This window comes from Lonchura striata, chromosome 3 (genome assembly GCF_050655825.1).
Source record: "Lonchura striata isolate lonStrDom1 chromosome 3, ASM5065582v1, whole genome shotgun sequence".
In the NCBI taxonomy this organism is placed as follows: domain Eukaryota; kingdom Metazoa; phylum Chordata; class Aves; order Passeriformes; family Estrildidae; genus Lonchura; species Lonchura striata.
In genome coordinates this window covers 46,223,556-46,244,172 of record NC_140705.1, presented here as the reverse complement: position 1 = coordinate 46,244,172, position 20,617 = coordinate 46,223,556, and the positions used below count along the sequence as shown (strand labels likewise).

Below are 20,617 nucleotides of genomic sequence, written 5' to 3'. Positions count from 1 at the left end.
TTTATGGAAACAGGATAATCCTTCCTCTCCTGACTCAATACACACTCACTTTCTGCTATTTTCCACTTTGGTAATATATTCTGCATTTCCTATGAGTCTGTGTAATCTTGCTGGTTACTGTATTTTCACACAGGAGTTGACTGTATGTTCAGGGGCTAGTAAAGTGTTACCCAGAGCACCTCAGCAAAACATACGTGCACAGAGGGGTTGCAAAGTTTTGTCTCCTCTAATATTGTCCTAATTTACATGGAATTCAATCCAAACAAGGCTTTGACCTCATACCTTTTATCCTTGTTTTGGCTCTGGAAGAGAAGTTTACATCCTCTTTCAAAGGACTTAGGAACAGCCACTCTTAAAGGCAAAATGCTGGTGCTCAGAGCAAGGCCCCCTCTCAAACTCTTTGGCAGGGACCAGAACACAAAGGAGGGAGGCATAGTATTCCTACCTCAGCCTGGCTCAAAGGTAAGACAGTTGAAGCACACACTCAACTTGGACCTCAGAAGTGCTCCAGGGCCTCCAGGTACAGAGCTACAGGCCTCAGGGACTTAGCAATGTTTGGATCTTTCTTGCAACTTACTGTGTACTAGGACTTTGTTTTTTACTTCCTTATTATGAAGTGTTTTGGGACACACAGGATGGAGGCTGTGAGGATGCTGTGGAATCACATGCCCTGTGTGCTGCTATCTTCACTTGCAGGGGACCACATATGATGCCATGATGCCACTACTGGCCCTTTCTGGTTTTACATCCCAGTGACAGCTGGAATTTGAGTGTCCATCTCCAGGATGTAACTCACATTGCAAATTCACATGGTTCAATTCCATTTATGCTGAACAGGAACAGATGGTGCTCATGCACAGTGATCCCAAAAGCCAAAGCCATGTATCCCAACTAGCTAAAAAGACATAAGCTGTGGGAAACAGCATGCCCAAAACTCACCTTCTGTCTGGATTTGGGTAGACAAGATGTTCATGAAATACAGCATGTCTGTGATTTTTCAGGTGGTAAAAAAAATCTCGTTTATAAACTTCACTGCCTAATTCACTTACCTGAGATGATTTAACTGCAGTTGTCCAGGAAGGAATGATAGGATCCAGTCTGTGGGTCCTGAATTCCATGAGACAGGATGAACACACCCGGCACTTCAACTCTGCAAACCACAGCAATCCTGCCCTGCCCATGGGCAAAAGCTTCAAGCACCTAAGAGTAACTTTGCCAGAATTCTGAGAGTTTCAGCTCATTCCAAGTGTCTGAGCAGGTTATACAATAAGTGATTTTGAAAGGCATCTCTGAAAGTACGGTTTTGAAACTCAAACTTTCATCACCTCAGTAGAGTTTTTTGTTTGCACCCTTAAGGAGGTACACAGGAGTTCTCTATACAGGCTGTTCACACAGTCTTGAAACCAGTGTGGTAATTCTCTTCGTTAGCAAATTTCCTTGCAGTGTTTCATCTTTGCTAAAGATAAAAAATGCTTGGATGCTTGAATATGTTGTGAGAGGTACAGCTTTTCTCTTTTCAGAAGTCAATTTAATTTTGAAGTTCACTCTAGCAAATCCTGATTTTGCAGTATTATGTTTCAGAGAATTATACACTTCTTGTTTCATCTTCATTTCTGCTGAGCACTGCAATGTGCTGTACTTGACAGTACTGTGCAGATTGCAGTACATCAATACATCCATGATATTCAAACTATTTGTGTATTTCACAGGGAAAGCTTATCCTTTGTCTGGCTTTATGGGACAATTAGGAGCTATTGCTTAGAATTTATTCTGAAATAAGTCAAATATCTTCTTTAAACTAAAAATAGAGAAACAAAATTATTGTAAGAATCAAGACAGTCTGCATACATGGTTTCCATGGAGCATTGCAAAGGATATATAAAACAAAAAACCACAAGACTACTAAGTTAACAAACAGCTCTATCAATCTAAAATCATCTTTTTTTCTTTTGAGTGGAAGACAAAATCTCAGTAGCTGTGAATGGTAGTTTTAAGCTGCTTTTTTTTTTTTTTTGACCACATATTCTTTAGCCATAGTTTAAAGCTCTCCACAAATGGGCCTCAGAAATAAAGGTAAGTTTAGAAGCTTTCCCCACCAGCAAATTATGGTATCATTGAAAGTATTAATTCCCTACTAAAAATGTGGTACCTCTTAAACCAGTAGTTGAAAAATGATCCAGACTGCTTTTGGAATTAATTTGATATAAGATTTTATGTGGGAGACTCACAGGTATTCATTTAAATAAGACACAATTTTATTTTCTTGAGCATCAATCTCATCGAAATTTTAACTTTTTAAGTTTAATACTGCTACCTGATGATAGCCTAGTCCCCATGATATAGGCAAAAAGAAATCTCTGCTTTCAACTGATATTTTTCTTTCACTTCTTAAAAAAAAATAATGAATTAAAAGTAGTCATAGATCAAAAAGCTGTGAAGCACAGATTGTAATAAAGTCAAAATGCTGAATGCATCAGAGAATTCATAACCAATTTCTGTTCTTACAGTAGTACAAAAACTGATTAGTTTTGCTAACACTGATCCACTTACACAAAATTATTCTGACATTAGTGCAGGATGTTGTCTTTGAAGTTGTTTTACACCTTTTCAGTTGACAAATCCTTGAATGTGCAATGGGAAATGTAAATAAAAGAGTAATTCATAGATAAAAATTAATGGGCTGCAATAAAAAGGCAGTAAGATATTTTGTTATATGAGGTTCTGTGAAACATGAATCACAAGACCAAAATAAATTCCAGATAGATTGCTGCTGTTCTTATGTTCTGTTTGAGTTTTTATTATTGAATTTAAGTGTTCCAAGAATATTTTCATCTTTAAAATAATATATTTTAAAAGGCCAATTAAACCTTGAGAGAGGTTTAGAGATGTTAGATTAAAAATTGGACTTTTTAAAAAGCCACTTATGCTGGCAATAAAAATGTTGCTTTCTCAAGTTTGAAACAATATAAGACGTCATTTATTCTTCATTGTAAGTGGTAGGAAATATTTACTTTTTGATATGTTCAAGCTGAGAGTGTAACTGGAGTCCCCTATCAATCCCTGATAGCTGCAAAGCCTTTTTAGTGACAGCCTGACAGAGTGCTGATAAATTCAACGGAGCTCTGGAGAGATTTGTAACTAATAATTAACTTTAGTTGCCCCACTTTTCTTAATACATCTCCTAAATGTCACCCTCTCTAGATATTGATGTACAATGGCCCTTCTGGGCAACTCTGGCCTTGCTGGCTCTACTTGCAACGAAGCTTTGAACAAGTATTTTCAGAAGAGGTGTTCTCTCTCTGTTTTCCACTTCATATTTCATTTGTTCAAATTTCATCAGTGCGAGAAGCACCTTTTCCAAATACTGAAAGGAAAATCAGTCCAGTAAGTTCTTGATATTGGCTTGAATATCTACACACAATCCTAAGCATAAAAAATTCATGAGTTGGGAGGGAGAGTTGTACATTTTGAAGATTCTTTTTTCAAAAGTCCTTTTTTTTTTCCCCAGCATGTAACTGTGGAGGCAGAATGTGTGACAGCCAGACTGGAGAATGCCTCGCAGACAGTCCTGAAGTTTCTACTGACACAGACTGCCCGACCATCAGTAAGAACATTATCATGAAAACACCAATAACTACTATTGCTCTTATATTTAGAAGCCTACAAGTACTAACTTAAGAGCTTGGTACTCCAGTGGGCTCAGGATTTTGACGGTGGTCCCACAGGGCACTTAAGTGTGTGAATATACACAATGTCCTGCTGATGGAGTACTTCAGAAAGTTCTCACACACTCATCTGAGTACAGGCATATTTCCAACTCTGTGGTGCAGACTGCACATTCAGGTCCAAACTGCTGAGCAGTAGGGAAGTATCACCAAAGCCACTTCCATAGACCTTGAGACACACTGCCTGAAAAATGATATTCTGGTCTTAAAAAGTGTCTTCACAACTTTACCTGTGATATCTTGCATATAATTTATGACTTTCTTGTTTTGGCTTAACTCCATCAAGAACACAGCCATTCACTCACTCACCCTAGTAGGAACAGAGAGAGAATCAGAAAGGTAAAAACCAGAAAATTTGTGCACACACAAGCCACACACACTTCTGCAAACAAAGCAAAGCAATTAATTCATTCACTGCTTCCCATGGGCAGGCAGGCATTCAGCCATCTCCAGGAGAGCAGGACCCCACCACGCATAATATTTACTTAGGAAGACAAATGCCATCACTTCAAAAGTCTCCTCCTCCTTCTCCCCACTGTATTTACTGAGCATGATGTCACATGCTCAGTCTGGAATATCCCTTTGGTCAGCTGGGGTCACCTGTCCTGGCTGTGTCTCCTCCCAGTTTCCAGCACATCCCTGCTCTCATCACCACCATGGCAGTACAAAAAGCAGAAAGGATCTCACCTGCTCAGCAACAACAGAAGCACCTCTACATTCTCAACCCTGTGTTCAGCACAAATCAAAAACATGGCCCCATACTAGCCACTGAAATTACCTGTGCAGAAAACTACCCCAGTCAAAGCCAGTACAACATCTAATGTAGAGTGCTGCTGTTGACAACTTGGCATGTATCCATCAGCCAGTTCCTTTCCCACTATCTGCCATACTCTAATGATAGGAAGCCTGGGGAGTTTCCAGGAGTACTGTGTTGTAGCTATTGGTAACTACATGTATTTTTTAAATGTTAGTTAATTTATACCTGCATATAATGCAGAGCATGTAGCACACATGGGTTTCTGAACCAATTCCCATGAAGAAGGGTCATGTGCCTGAAGAGCAGCCAGAAGGAAAACATTTGGGACCTGCTAAAATATCAAGCCAAAGTGTCTGTAGGAATCTGTGTTTCACATTCACCTAAGTCTCTTGCATTTAGTGTTGGCACCAGTGTCACTATAAACAAGGTGACATTGCAATCCTGCAGCAAGAACAATATAGATCTGCAAAAGAACTTTCCAAGCACATTATAACTGTGTTTTTAGAAGCTGCCCTCATAACAAAGTAGGTGGCCAAGAGCCAATATACTGGACATCCTTATTTCTCATACCACTAAATTTTAAATATTGAATTTGAGGTTCTAACAAAATGCAGTTGGGTTTTTTTTTATCTTCATCCATTGTCCTTCAGGCCACAAACATGTAGCGCCTAGGGAATAGCCAGGAAATACTTCTCCCTCACTCCCAACTGATTACAGAATCTCTGTGTCAGCCTCTTTGAGCAGTCCCATCTGGTGCTGCTCAGCTAGAAATGTCATAACTGTACTGTGGAAGTAGCCTTGGAAGTGAGAGGGTGAAAGTAAAAGAAAAAATGGGTATCCACCAGCAAGCATCAGTGACAAAGAGAGTGAACACCATGGGTCAAGAGCACTACCACATGAATTTAATATATTTGCTGTTAACTGACACTAACACTAAAGAAAAATGTTGCTGTCTTATTTTCTTATCAGGCTGCGATAAATGTATTTGGGATTTGACAGATGACATCCGATTGTCAGTTCTGACTATCGATGAAAGCAAATCCACTTTACTGAGCATTTCCACTGGTGTTGCAGCCCAAAGGCGTTTGAATGACCTGAATATCACTGCCACACATCTCCAGGTACAAACATTGATGGCATTTCAGTTTTTTCATGTAGTTTGAATATCTGAATTTCCACTTTGTTCCTGTAAATTTCAATCCCTGCCCTCACTAGAGAAGGACTTTGTTTTAAAATGCACTTACTTGTTTTTCCCCACACACAGGAGGCAATGTCCAAAAAAAAGAATCATGCTATGCTTTGGACCATCCAGGTTGATGATGCTGCAGATGAGATGAATGATCTCCGCAGAGAAGCAGAAACACTTGATGAACAGGTTTGTTTACAGCCTTCTGCCAAAGCTCTGAGGGTTTGCACTTTGTCATATTCACCTGGTGGCATAAGAGGTGAGTATAGAATAGTCCCAGTTGGAAGGGACCTAAAATGATCATCTGGTCCAACTGTCTGAGCAATATAGGGCCCATCAAAAGTTAAAGTCTCTTATTAAGGGTATTGTTCAAATGCCTCTTAAATCCTGCCAGAAATGGGGCATTGACCATCTCTCTAGGAAACCTGTCCCAGTGTTTCACCCCTCTTCATAAAAAAAATATTTCTTAACATCTACTCTGACACTTTACGTTCACCAAACAAGAGCGGGTGTGCCCTGACAGCTGGAAGAACCTCCTATTTCTATTTCTATTTTGTAACTTTCTACTTTAAATATTAATTAAAAGCATAAATTAATTATCAAGTCAAGTCTTCTTCACAGAAAAGGAAGTAGGTAAAAAGTGTGTTGAGTGTTGGAGGTTGGAGGTTTGTCACCAGTCACAAAAATCTTCCCCTCAGGATCTGAGTTCCCACCTACCCGCTACACAGCATGTTTGATCTGAGATAGACACATTGCCTTTCTCATTCACATTTTGATTTCTAATTAAGAGAAGTAAACTAATGCAGATTGACTTTGGGAGCATTTGTACTATATCTATTTTACATGTATTCTCTCTTAAAATTAAATTAATCCTGGTTATACATTTCAAGATATATTTCAGAATTGCAAGTTTAAAAGATTTTTCAGGTATCCACTGAGACGGGAGCTTGATCAGCACTCAAGATATTTTTAATACAGTTATAATCATAAATGTTGCACATCCAGCTGCCAGGGTATAAAATTAAAATCAGCTCTCATCTCCCACAACACTTTAATTGCATCCTAGAATAATGCTGCTATGATATATGTGAAGAGAAGAAATAAGGTTCAAAATTGCTTATCCTCTATTTTAAAAAGATAATATTAAATATATATCTGTTGCTGCAATATACATATATTAGTAAAATACATCACTCTATGTTATTATCAAAGATAGCCACAGCTGCCATAGAACTAGATTCTATTTCATGCTTATTGCAAAGTGCCAGATCTTATATGCACTTTACCAATTCCTTCACAAAACAAATTAGAATTATACCTTAAACTAAAACTCAAATATAGGAGCAGGTAGGGGGTAAAAAAGCAACACAAAGGAAAGTAGAAGAGAAAATTTAGGTTTATGTGCTTTTAATCAACACTTACTTAGGTCACAAAAGACTTATACAGACTATGCTTGTGTTCAAGAGAGCTTTGATTAAATCAACTCACACTCACAGCTCCATACCTGTGAATATCTGTCCGAGCTCACACACCTCAGTGTCCCTCTCTCTAGCTGGTAGGCAGACTGATTAAGGCATTAGGTTTTCTATGAATATTTAGTGAGTTTGGATAATAACATTTCATTTGCAGTACTGTCTGGGGATTTCTTTCCTCATTCCTCAGTTTTACTGTCCCTGAGCAAATAAATTCAGCATTTCCTCTGGTCTTTTCTCCCTGGCTAGCTGTAATGAGAGTTCCACATCAATACTTGTGATTGCTTGCAAGACAGGGAAATAATGACCCCAGACTCTGACAGTGGAAAACCACAATAGTAACTCTGAATATATTGAGCTCTATGCTATTTCAGGGTACATTTATGGAAAAGGGGTGCTGGGACCTTAAGTGGGTTTCACAGAGACACACGGCATTTTCTGTTCAGAGCATTTTATGTGCACATCCCCATATCTCAGGGGTTGCTGCAGATTCTGATCTAAACCACAAAGGCATGGTGAATAGGCCAACTGTAGGCAAATCTTCCCACTAAATATAGCTCCTGGAACTACCTGTAACTCCCAAAGTCTGCATGGGATGAGTTTTGAGTAAAACAGAACATAGCTTGATCCTGAATATTTGGAAGATGGGAACCCAAAGCATTTCTACTAACCCTTTCACTTGTTTTTTCAGTCTCATAACCCTTACAATTTGTTTTATCATTATGCCCATCCCTTTTAGTCGTGCTGTGCACCCTGTCCCTGCCTTCAAATGCCACCTGGGGTCTCCACAAACCCTAAGTAAGGGAACACAGTGCAGAGAGCAGCCCCCAACACAATGTAGTACAGGACCATGGCTGTGCTCCTCAGAGTATTTTCAATTCCCAGGCTTTTTCTTTAACAAGTTGCAGAGCTGGGGATCTCACTTGTGGGAGACACAAATCTAAAAAGAGTTAGGAGCTTAACACCTTTTTCTTCATTCTGTTTGCTTACTCAGGAAATGCCATACCCAGCAACAAAATAAGCCAGCCCCACTGAATGCCTAGGAGATTCAGCAGATAGAGTTTTACAACTGTATCTAATTTATGAAAATTTCATTGCAGCAAATGATGGATGAATATGGAACAGATTTTAATCTCTCACTGTGCAATTCTGAAAACACTGACAAGACAGATCTTCATTTTGAACACCTTTAAATACTACTTTATATGATAGAAAGGACTTCCATGTGCTCACCAGGAGAAAACAAAATGTGTGTTTATAGTGCTCATCCTCACATCTTGAAAAGAAATCTGTTATTTACCTCTCATGGTTTATTCATAGGGAAATGAAGCATCTAGCAAAGGCCGACTGGTACAGAAAGAAACCACAGAGATCAACAACCGTGCTTCTCAGTTTGTGCAGCAGCTCAATGATATAAGAGATAACATTGAAGGTAAATAGATTCATTTCTGGTTCATCTCAGTGTCAGGAATGTATTAATGAAGCCTTCATGTATTAATGGATCATCATGAATTTTTATTGTCCTATATATCAAAGGAAAATCTTCTGATATATAGGACAATATGTAATTTATGACAACAGTGAACACCCTCTCAAGCACAACTGCACTCAGAAAAGATTTCCTAGTTGGTGATAATCATCTTCATCTGGAATATCTATGACATACCATTATCATCCTGAAATATAAAAATGAGATTAAACCAATTGAAATCAATGTACTCAAAAACACCCCTGTCCCCTGTATACCTGTGACATGAAAGCCTCCATCCTGCTGCAGAACACATTTTCCCCAGCCTTCAGCAAAGCCAGCAGTATGCCAAAGCTGTCTATGGCACCAGAATAGAAATGCTGACTTGGTAGCTGAGGTTAAACATCCCTTTTCCAATTAAAAATATTTGATTAATAGACCTGATCAGTTCCATCTTGGCAGTTATTGCAAGCCATCTGGCAACTTGTGTAAGGAAGAGTGGTTACATATCAACTGTTATCCTTGCTTATCCTTACCTCCATGGGTGCTTCATTACTTTCTCTCAGGAAACATGGTTAATATGTCCCATCAAAAAAACAGAGCCTCTAATATTAAAAAAAACATTGACTGTCTGGCCATCTATCAAATTTTATTTCTACAATTTTTGAGTAAAAGTGTCAGCATGAGCCTCACTGTGTGTCACTAACAACCATGGCTGATGTCTATGGATCATCCTTTTGGATCATTAATTGGTTTGGAGCAGGACAGGAACCACATAAGGCAGATATGCATCTAATCTGGCACACAAATAGCACAATCACATTCAGCTGTTATAGAAGAAAACAACGTCCATGGCTGTGAATAGAACAAAAACAGTTGGAAACAAGTAGGTGAAAATTATTTCCACCAACTGTTCTTCTACAGAGTTATCACCCATTTGCACACACACGTGTACCAGCATAAGGAAAAAGAAATCCATGGAGCCCTGGTCATCATCAGTTTCTGCTCAGTATGAGCCTTTAAAACTTCACTAATGAGCTCAGGACCCAGCAAGAGCAGGCATACAGACACTGCCAAAGAATCAGTGGTGCCACAATTACGCGCCTATTTTTTATAAAAATCTTCCATAAGAATAATGCTGGTTTTGCCAACTTTGTTTACCCACAAAACTAGTGCAAGCACTAGCCAAAGGCACACATATCACAGGACATAAAAGAGGAGGTGCTTGGTATTCAAGGCCAGGGAGTGAGAAGTGAGCAAATATCATAATGATTACACTGGGAATGGGTAAACTCAATTTTAGCTGCAGGGATACAACAATGTTTTTTGAACTGAGACCAAAACCTTGAAATAGTATCTATCTCCAAACCACCTAGGCAGCATCAGGCCAGAAGACATATGTTACCTCCTTAGGGTGCCTCAAACATCTGCAGATGGAAAATGAGGTTACTTCAGTCTCCTTAGCATTATTATTATTTTATAAACAGCAGCACTTAAAAGCCATGATCCTAGATGAAAGCCTCAGCCTGCTACACGTCACAGAATCCAAAATAAAATTATTATCCCAGCCTATAAGAAATGTCAAGGCAAATAATGCACACAACCCACGTCTATTTAATCCCATCCTCTTCACATGTGACAGAAAGTGTGAATTATTTACAGGTTTAATATTAAGATTGGATTGATTAAACATAATCCTTATCTACTATGGAGTTGAACATAATTAAAACTTTGTTTTGCCATCACTATAATCACAATTCACAAAACTAAAAGTAGTCCACAGTATTTATTTCTGTGTAGTCATATTGAATTGACCATCTGTTCCCTTTTCCCCCTAGAAATCAGCAGCAAGTCGAAATACTATGCAATTCAACAAGAGCTGAGCCCTGAAGAAATTGCCCAGAAGCGGAGCATGGCCGAGGAGATGCTGAAGGAGATCAAACATCTAAAGCCTTTCACTAATCAGAGGCAACTTGCAGATGAGGAGGAAAATGCAGCAGAGGAGTGTGAGTTTTAAGTCAGTTTTCCTTTCAGCCACATCCTGATGCTCAGCTGGCAGGTGTTGGGCAGCTCTGGGTGTACTGCTGGGCCCCTGGGGAGGACCAGCAGGTACTTGGCAAGCACCAGCTGGTGTGCTGGAGATGTTGCTGCTCCCAAATTCCTGCCCCAAGTACCTGCTGGTGCTCGGTGCTCCTCACAGCACAATAGGGGGGAAAAGGTCTGTGTGTGCCTGTGCACTGGAGCACCTGAACAACAGCTGCTTAGGAAGGTTCATGGCAGGGCTGGCATTGCTCATGTGTACATCTTCCCCCCTGCCTATGGGACAGCAAACACCAGCAGAGAGAGAAAAGCTGCTGGCATGGGAAAAAGTGGCAGCCTAATTCTCAGAGCTTAATGAACATGAATCAGAACACGAGGCATAAACACTGTCTTCTCTAGAATAGGCTGCCTAGATTTAACAATGAAAAACAAATGAAAAGCAGGCAAAGACAGATCTAGTTTCTTTTAATAAAATATATTTCAGAGGGGGAAGTAATAGGATTAAAATGAAACGTTAAAATGAGAGTCATCTTTCCTTCTCAAAAGAGAAGGGAAAATTAAAATCTAGGTATATAATCCCTCAAATGAGCTTTACAAAATGTGTTTTACTGTCGCCTGAGTAAAAGTAAAGAAATTCCTGTATAGGTAAGTTCTGTCAGAAATCCAAGCTTTTGATTTATTGGTCTCTTTATTTTTCTCCCAGTGCTACAGCAAATTGAAGCATTTCACGAGAAGTACAATGACACCAGGTCCCTGGTAACTGATGTGCTGGAGCAGCTCAGCGAACAGGATGTGAAGCTGTCAGACCTGGAGGAGGCATTAGGCGAGGCACTGGACTATGTTACACAAACGGAGGATATAAACAGGGAAAACACAGCCAGGCTCCAAAGGCAGGAGGTACTGTGCACTACATTTATCATAAGTGTTGACTGTGAACATTCCATCTCTGCCACTGCTTAAAACAGTAGATTATACACAACTTAGATTCAGGAATCACCACACCAAAAAAAAGTTTCTTGGACCACTCAGCAGGATGAGTTTGATTCATCAGTTCTAAGAAACAGCTTGTGGAATTGCAAGGTACTATTATCTATTTGTGGAATGACAATAAATGAGAAGTTTTGGCATGTCATGCCTCATCGGACCAAGAGAGATGGATACTTATGCCTAGACTAGAAAGGCATGTTACAGTAAAAGTCAAGAAGCTTAAAATTTCAGGTAGCATGGCTGCTATAAATATTGTGTTGGGATTACTTCATCCAGTTATGTCCTGACATAATGTGGGAGGGCATCATGTTCACAAAACTAATTCTGTTCTAAGAAAACAATTACTTATAAAGACTCTGCACTGTGTTTGTGCCCTGGGCTGAATGCATTCATACTGTCTGATCCAAACTTCCTCTGAATCACTTTAATCAATTGCATCCCCAGTTTTTCAGGAGGAGTTGACAGCTGTCCTTGAATCTTCAAGCACAAATCAATTTCTAACTGCTCCACAATAGATACTTTGAAACTGGGTTTTCTACTTGCTAGGTGAACTTGCTAGCTTAGCTATAAACTTACAACAGTTTTCCCTTGCATCCTGTCCAAATGAACAGTTTCAGGGTTTTGAACAAAGTAATCACTCTGGAGGAAAGCTCAGAGGTGACCTGTCCCCTGTAGCCTGGAAGTGGGGGTCCTTTGCTTGGAAGTGGTGGCATTAGGTTCAAAACCACATGGCTGATGAGAAAACTGAATTTTCACATTTAATATCCAGGAAAAGTACCCAACCCATCAGCCAAACAAAAGAAACTATTTTCTTCTCATCAGAGCAGCTCTGTGATTCTTTCCCGGTTTTCATAAATTTATTTTAAGGAATGCAAAACCAGAATATCACACCTAAAACTTCTCATTTATTTTTTCAGCAAGGGAAAAATTACAAAGAGAACAATTTAGGGCCATTCAAAACAAACTGTTTTCATGTCAATTATTGAAATTTTTTGTATTCTGGAGGAGAGGGCATCAGTGAACAATTCTGTGATTTGAAGAAAGATCCCACAAATTCAGGTCAACCTCTGTGTTTCACAGCATTAGTTTCAGAGTTCTTGAAATTTGCAGTGCTAGGAGTTCATGCTGATATGGAAGGTCTAAGAATTCAATAGAGAAATCAGGAGTGCTCCTCTAGTGAATCCTGTCACAAGGGCTTGAGATCCTTAAGTACAAAGCCTCTTCTGTTGTTCCATAATTACAGTGCCAAGCTGCAGCTTGTCGCACAGTTATGAAGCAAGGCCTGAAGAGTATACTTGTATTTGTTCACTGTTCTTAACCATTAGGATCTCCATTATTCCTCATGATGAAGGCAAATGGTGCACAAAAGAGATTGTTCACATTGGCTTTACTACTGACAAGAAAAAGAGATCTCTGTACTGTAGATTTTAAAAAACTCCAGAATAAGATAGTCTCCAGATGAGTATGAAAAATCCATGCTTCACTTGTCTCTGCTATGCAATAAATAGTGCTTCATTCCAATATCATCTTAGGTTGTAATATAAAATGAAATTAATTTTTTTTAATCATCCAACATTTCTTTCACGAAACAAACCAACAAAAAGTAATTCACATCTCAATATGTAGCAATTAGACATGTCTTGGAAAATCAGATTTCCAATTTGTCTAAAATCTAATTAGTTCACCACTATCTTTTAATTAACTCCAGCACATTTTTAAAAATTGATTAACATATCAAAGCACAAATGGTATTGGATGCAATTTATGTTTTGAGCTTTCTTTTTAGAAACAGCATGAGAAGACAAAAGAGCAAATGGATGAAGTGAACAGCATTCTGCTCAGTGCTACAACTATTTTGGAAGGACCACAAAAGGTCAATTCTGAGTTAAGTGAAGTAATAAAGGTAAGTGCCTCAGTGGCTTGTTTAAATTATACATCCAGATTTTTTGAAATCATATGTTTAGATCACTAATGGAAAAACTCTCCTTTATACTGCTTCAGCGAAATACTGGTTAATATTTCCTGAAAAAAAGTAGATGGTTTTCTTGGATGAAAATCTCTGTTATTACAATTTACTGCCTAAAAAAAATAATTCTAGCATAAGGACACATTACTGTAGGCAAAGCTTAATAAAAGATTTTGCTATAGAGTTCTCAATTATTTCATTACAGGCAGGTGCCAAAAGATGTTCTGGTAAAGGACTGCATTGCATGCTAAATTCCTTTCCTGGTGCTTATGAGTGAGCATGGAAGAACACTAAAGATCCCGGATATCAACATTAGAACCAGGCACTGTGTCAAACATATATAACCAGATTGTCATATAGAAATCCTTTTCTGGAACCATAGACTACTATCCAGTGTTTTGAATCAGACATGGGGCTGAAGGAAACTTGCAGAAATTTTTAGGGTTTAGCTTTTCTATTAGAAGATGAAGAAAATAAAACTGGGAATTTGCTAATTAAAATATTTACCAAAGCCGCTTTCTTTCTTCATTACTTATTTTAAAATTTTGAAATAATTGAGGAAATAATAAAAATTTCCACAAGCATTCATTTTTGTCACAGTTGCCCACTTCTTGACACAAAAGTATTTACCAAAAGTTATTAATTTTTTATTCGAAAAAATAATTTGAGAAAACAGAATGACAACTTACATTGTAACTAACCCTGTGTTCAAGCAGTGCATTGAGCTTTTTCTCTGGTGTTTTGTCCAAAACACATTGCTACAGTTTATCATTTTGGGTTCCCCATTGAGGCTGTTCACACTGTAAGGAAGGAAGCAAACATTATACATTGTCCATCCTCATCAGCAACAAGTATTTCCACATTTCACCCATTCATCCTTTTTCCCTCTCTCTGTTTCATGCTTTTTCATGTATTTTGAAACACATTTATAATCACATTTTTCCACATTTCTAATCTTTAGACACATTGGCAAGCTTGTGTACTGGAGAGAAGGTGAATGCAGGCTATTTGGTCTTTCCACAAGTATTTCATAACAGGAAAAAACATGGCTAAGGCAAAGGGATTCTACTTCTACTTGCCTATACATACATAGGTAGTATTTAGGTGGACTGATTTGCAAATCAGACTAATCCAAGATGTCTCTAGCATTAGAAATCTCTCTGTGCAAGGAGGCAGAAAGGGGACTTTACTCTGAAAGACTTGTCATTGGCACAATTCTGGAGCAAACATACAAGATATATAGTAAGACTTTTACCATCTTTCCTTTTTATTTTATGTATCTCTCTCCAATGCCTTCTTAAGTGACTTCTGGAATTTTTATTGATTTTCATCTTCCTTCATTTGTCTCTATACTGGCATTCACCATTAGATCTTTCTTCTTTTTCTCTTAAAGATGTAGATTAAAACAACTATAAGAGAAATAAAGGAACATTATAATAACATAAAGGGTAAAAAAATCCCATAATAATCAAAATAAAGACTTGATTTTTGCAACTTTCATCTTTCCTCCCTTCCCTGTTTTGTTCAGAATGCATCAGGGTTCTACGCAGAAATAGATGGAGCAAAAAAGGAACTGCAAGAAAAAATAGCCAACCTGTCCCTGTTTGACGATGATCTGGTAGAAAAGGCTATGCATCATGCACAAAACCTAAGAAGACTTTCTGATGAGCTCGATGGGTAAAATTTCACTTCAGCAGACTCTGTTCATACAAGTGTCACTTACTGAACAGCTGAAAAGACAAGCAGAAGCACAGTGACAATAAATAGGCACTAAACAAATCAGTGTTAAGTCATGTGTAGAAGGACTTGTCATGGTCCACACAGAACAGCTGAAGTTGAGCTAGGCAAAATCTATGAAACTTTTTAAAGAATAAGTATATATCTTGCATGACATTTTCTCTAGTCTAATTGGGCATGTTCCCTTCCTCTTCCAAAATAATAGGAAAGGTGGATTAGTGAAAAGTGAAATAATACAAGCAAGATTAAATGGGTCCACAGAAATTGCTCATGTCAGTAGGTTCATTTACATTAAAAAAATGTTTAGCATTACAGGGTACAAAATGAGCTTTGAGAGAATTTTTATCCAACAGTTTTACAGATGGAGTAGTTCTGATGCTAAATAAAACTGGCTCACAACAACATCAAAAACATTTTAAGTTTTTATATTTTGTTGGAAGATACCAAATGCATCAACATTGCACCAATTTACTAAAAAATCACTTCTAAATAAATTTAATGATTTTATTTGCAACTAAGACAATCCGTGGAAAAATCACTGCTGTAAATGAATTCTTAAATAAAATGTGTCACCAAAATCTACCTTAAGTAATATCATAGGCATATGCTTTTGGAAGATAAGCTTACAACTACTCTTCAAGTATATTATCTAAATACCAGTTGTTTCTTAATATTTGTATGCCCTAGATAGGAGATTAAAATAGAGGGAAAAAATAACAGATGGTCTTCTTTTATGCAATTGTATAAAGCTGACATCTGAGACTGTTCTATAATGACACACAAACTACAGGAACATAAAAACCAAACAATATGTTCAGCCTGAGATCAGTTAACTGGGGACAGCAGACTAACTTGAAAGAAAATACCCCATATAGCTATCCTTCCTCCCTTACCAAAATAATTTTAAAATTATTACTAAGTTTAACACATTAGGAATTTCACAAAAAGCAAACAAAAGTAATTACAAAATACCCAGATGGATTAATGCTGACTCTATTATTTGTTGAGAAGATTGTCCTGCAGTGAAACTTTAATCCTTTAAAACATTTAGCCTGTCTTCAAAACATCTTGGTTTTATGGGTTTGCTTTATTAGCCTGTTAGGCTTTTATTTGATAGAGTTTATTGTTTTGCCTTAAGGGAATTTAGCAGAAAATTCTTGCAATAATGCTGAATCTGGAAATTTAATAATCTCTCAGTGTGCAAACACTTTGAAGTGAATGCACACATGTGCAAATACATCTATATTTAGAACATCTTTCTAAAATATACTTTGAAATCTGCTTATCACCAGAACATTAAAAAATAATATTTATTCAAATTTGTTAACAGATGAATGTTGAGCCCAGAACTATCTTCTGTTTGGAATCTCCCCTGAAGACCAGTTATCACCTAACATGCAGATCAAAACCATGCCATCAAAGGATTCTTTCAGTCTAACTCCTGCAAATTCTCATGGCTAGGGGTAGTTCTTCATCTGATTCTCCCCATTTTTCCACTTACCTTGGAAAATATAGACAGACAGTGACCCATCTATCCTGGTCACTGACACACATAGTTCTTTCCATTCATTGATAGGAATCATTCCTAAAGAAGGATTACTGATAGACCTGTTATTCTGTTAATTTATGGAATATCTAATCTAGAAAAAAAAAAAAAAGGTAAAAACTGAGTAGTCATTTGTTGCTGCTCACATAAATGTTAAGGGCAAAATTCTCAGAGTTATATGGCGGGGGAGATTCTTCTATCCACACAGTTTTCACCTGCTTCAGATTGGTCAAACACAATGAAGAGAATACCAGTTAGGCCAAGTACATTTATGTGTGTGATTATGTAGTCAGAAACTACTTTGATTCAGTTTGGTTTCTTTCACCTTTTACTCTCTTTTTAACAGGAATTTGTATGGTGTTGATTCAAATGGTTTGGTACAAAGGGCAATCAATGCTTCAAATGTGTATGAAAACATTGCTGGTTATATCGAAGAAGCCAATGAGGTTGCATTGTTGGCACTGAACACAACAAACCGGGTCAAGGATGTAAGTAATTTTCATAATACCAGCTTTTACTTTACAATGTTTCAGGGACTTCAGGGACTTCAGGTACCTAAATGTAAAGAAAAAACAACTTTTGTTGTCTGGCAGTATTTAGCTTCACACTGCACAGTTTTTTCCTTTATTATTTCCTGAATTAATTCCCATGTAGTTAATTATTCTTCCAGTCTGAAGTCTCCTGGTATTTAAAAAGATACAAGAGGTGCTTCTGTCCCTATCCCATAGGGTGATGCTGCTCTGTGTTGTCACTCACATTGAGACGTTTCTGTGAAATTGCAGACAACTCCCTGCTCCTGTGGGAGCCTGAGCTGGCATTTAGTGCTTGAGTCCCCCTACTTCACTGAGTGCCATGTGGCAGGAAATGTGCTCAAGACATCACTGCATCCCATAGAAAATCAGGCTGAAATGGGACAAAGCCCACTCACACACTCAGTGTAAGGAGTAGGATGCTAATTTTTTTCTCGGTCTTACTGTTCAAAAATACTTCACATGTAGTTTTTGTATGCCTGTAGTTACCAGTCTGTATACGTGCTACTTACCAGCAATTTATTAGTGGGATAGCAAGATAATTTGGGTAGATTAAAGGTGTCTGAACCCCAGAGGGCTGAGGGATTTCAAGTCCAGACCTCTGTTTCCAGCGTACTGCTGCAGACTGCAAGGCAGCTCCCCATGATGTGAAAGCATTTATCACCTATCTGAGATGACAGTAGAAATTAAGAGTCACAGTTCCTAAATAACAGGCAGCATTTAGTCATGTTGCCTAAACTGGAGCTGATAAATTTTCTCCATCTTTGTTACTCAGTAGTGTTGTTTGGAAAACCATACACTTCTCTAAAATTTCTTAAAATGGAAAATTTTGCTTTTCAGACTTTTTACCAATCCAACTGCCAATCTTAAATGTTAACAAAACAAATGAAACTGTAGTGACTTTGCAGTTGCATTTATATGAAGGTAAAATATTGTCCACAATTAATCACAGTAAAGTGGCATATTTGATAAGGATTATTCTGACTTTCTTTTTTTGGAACATGCTTGTAGGCTGCAGTCGGAATTGATACTCAGGTCATTTATCATAAAGGTAAAAGTGAAGAACTTCTCATCCGAGCCATGCAGTTACAACGGACAGCACATGACAGTAAATATACATCCTTTCTACTTTCCCAATCAGCTTATAGCCATGCACATTAAAATACCTTTCAGAAGCATATCACTAAGCAGAACTACTGCTGCAACAGAACAGGTTATTGATTGAATTTACCACACAAAGTACTTGAAATGGCCATGGGCACAGTTTGAGTAGCTCGTGTTTTGTCCTCCTACTAGATATTGATAGTTTATTTCATTCATGAAAAGTTCCTTTCAGATACAATTACTATTTTAATATGTGACCCAGCAAACTGTTGTTCACCGGTAAATATACTCAATTAAGTAGTTCAATTAAAATCAAATCACAGCAGCTTAAGTGTTCAGAAGGCTAGATTTCACCCGTGGAGGGTAATAATAAATATTAAAGTAGTTTGGCCTTTCTTCACAAATTAAAGAAGTGAAAGAAATTAATTTCTTTGCAAATGAAAGAAAAATCTAGAATTAGAGGATTACCTTTCAAATTTTTCAGGACTTTTTGAGTTCCTTAAAACTATTCCTGTGTACCAGTTGCAGCTATTCTCAGCACTTTTGGTAAAGCAAGGAGAAAGAGAACTGACTGGAACACAGCTCTCCAAATTTTTGGAAGACACCCTGTGGCAAGCAGGGGTGCTGCAGGGCTGTTTTTTCCTTTAGATTTCATAAAGAGTGCAAGTATGTCCTAAATTAAAAGAGGCCATGGTATACTGTCCATGTTATAGTAAATGCCTAAGGACATACCTGCCCAGGATTGAATTTACCTTTTCAGACAGCACTTGGAGGCCCCTCAGCTGTACCTCCCCTTTTCTCCCCACAGGCAGCGGCTACACCATTGCAGACACCAGCTGGCAAGTCAATGGCTCTTTTGCCAGAATGAATGCCCTGCGGAGCCAGCTGATGAGAGCCATCGCAAAAATGCAGTCAGCAGAGACAGGTTGGGAGAGGAACTTCATCTCTATGATGCTTTATCTTCATACACTGAAGAGCACATTTTTATCTTTGAATATGGATGTGAAGTTGCTACTAAGAGTTCAGCACTTATAAGAGTTTGGCTGAAACTACTAGACCTAGATATCAAATATGCAGCTTTATCACTTTCATAATGAAATTAAATGTTTAGTCACTGAAATTATTAACATTCTTATTGAACCTTGTACTCATCTTGGCTGTGGTAGAGTTAATTTTCTTCACAGTGGCTAGCATGGGGCTCTGTTTTGGATTTTTGTTGAACACGGAGTTGATAATACAGAGATGTTTTTGTTGCTGCTGAGCAGAGCTTACACAGAGCTAAGGCCTTTTCTGCTTTTCATGGTGGTGAGGAGACTGGGGATGCATGGGAGACTGAGAAGGAGCACAGCCAGGACAGCTGACCCCAATTGACCAAAAGAATATTCCATTCCATATTCTCAGTGTATATAAACTGGAGGGAAGAAGAGAAAAGGGAAGGGGAAGACAGAGAGTGGGGAGTGATGAAACACACAACACACTTGAATATTTGAAAGAGTTCCTTTCCTGTCACTCCCTATTTGTTCTGTAGTGGAGGCCAGAGAGCGTTTGGAGCAAGCTCAGCTGAAGACTGCAGAGGCTGTAAGTGCTACCACGACAGTAACACAGGCTACGACCCCCATGGATGAGAACGTGAGGTTGTGGTCCCAAAACCTGCAAGACTTCCAGCAAAATTCAGAGGCATTTGACAGTGCTGTGCATTCAGCTGGGGATGCAGGTATGGTGACATGAAGTTTGCCATTCCTCAGTGTTACAAAATCAGGGAATCATTGCAATAATACGTTATATTAATTGTTTACATTGCATATTCATCACATATAATCTTCTAGTATTTGCCCCCATGAAAATTTTCAAAAATTAGCAGTTGTCTAGGTGTTGACTATAGTTTAAAAACACTGGATCCTCAGGGATTTCTAAAAATTATTTAAACATTTAAGTGCTGAAGACTTATTGAATTCTAATGTGTTTTTATCGGGGTATCAAGGTCACACTGAATGGTAAACAGCTTGTTTAAACACTTCTTGCTATTATGGTTGGTGATTTAGGGTTTTTTGTCTGTTTGCTTTTTAACATTGAGAAGCATTTGAAAGCAGAACCCTTTT

General features: G+C 38.1%; 1 protein-coding gene across 1 annotated transcript in view; it reads left to right on the top strand.

The window, feature by feature from the left end:
- The window catches only part of LAMA4 (laminin subunit alpha 4), a 96,818-nt gene that overhangs the window by 39,838 nt on the left and 36,363 nt on the right, over positions 1–20,617 (top strand). Inside the window, exons 6-17 of the mRNA XM_021555532.4 lie at positions 3,509–3,604; positions 5,452–5,603; positions 5,747–5,857; positions 8,461–8,572; positions 10,447–10,614; positions 11,352–11,545; positions 13,422–13,538; positions 15,130–15,278; positions 17,231–17,372; positions 18,426–18,522; positions 19,327–19,443; positions 20,047–20,232. Coding sequence (XP_021411207.2) covers positions 3,509–3,604; positions 5,452–5,603; positions 5,747–5,857; positions 8,461–8,572; positions 10,447–10,614; positions 11,352–11,545; positions 13,422–13,538; positions 15,130–15,278; positions 17,231–17,372; positions 18,426–18,522; positions 19,327–19,443; positions 20,047–20,232 — 1,641 coding nt within the window. The remainder of the gene's footprint in view (positions 1–3,508; positions 3,605–5,451; positions 5,604–5,746; positions 5,858–8,460; positions 8,573–10,446; positions 10,615–11,351; positions 11,546–13,421; positions 13,539–15,129; positions 15,279–17,230; positions 17,373–18,425; positions 18,523–19,326; positions 19,444–20,046; positions 20,233–20,617) is intronic.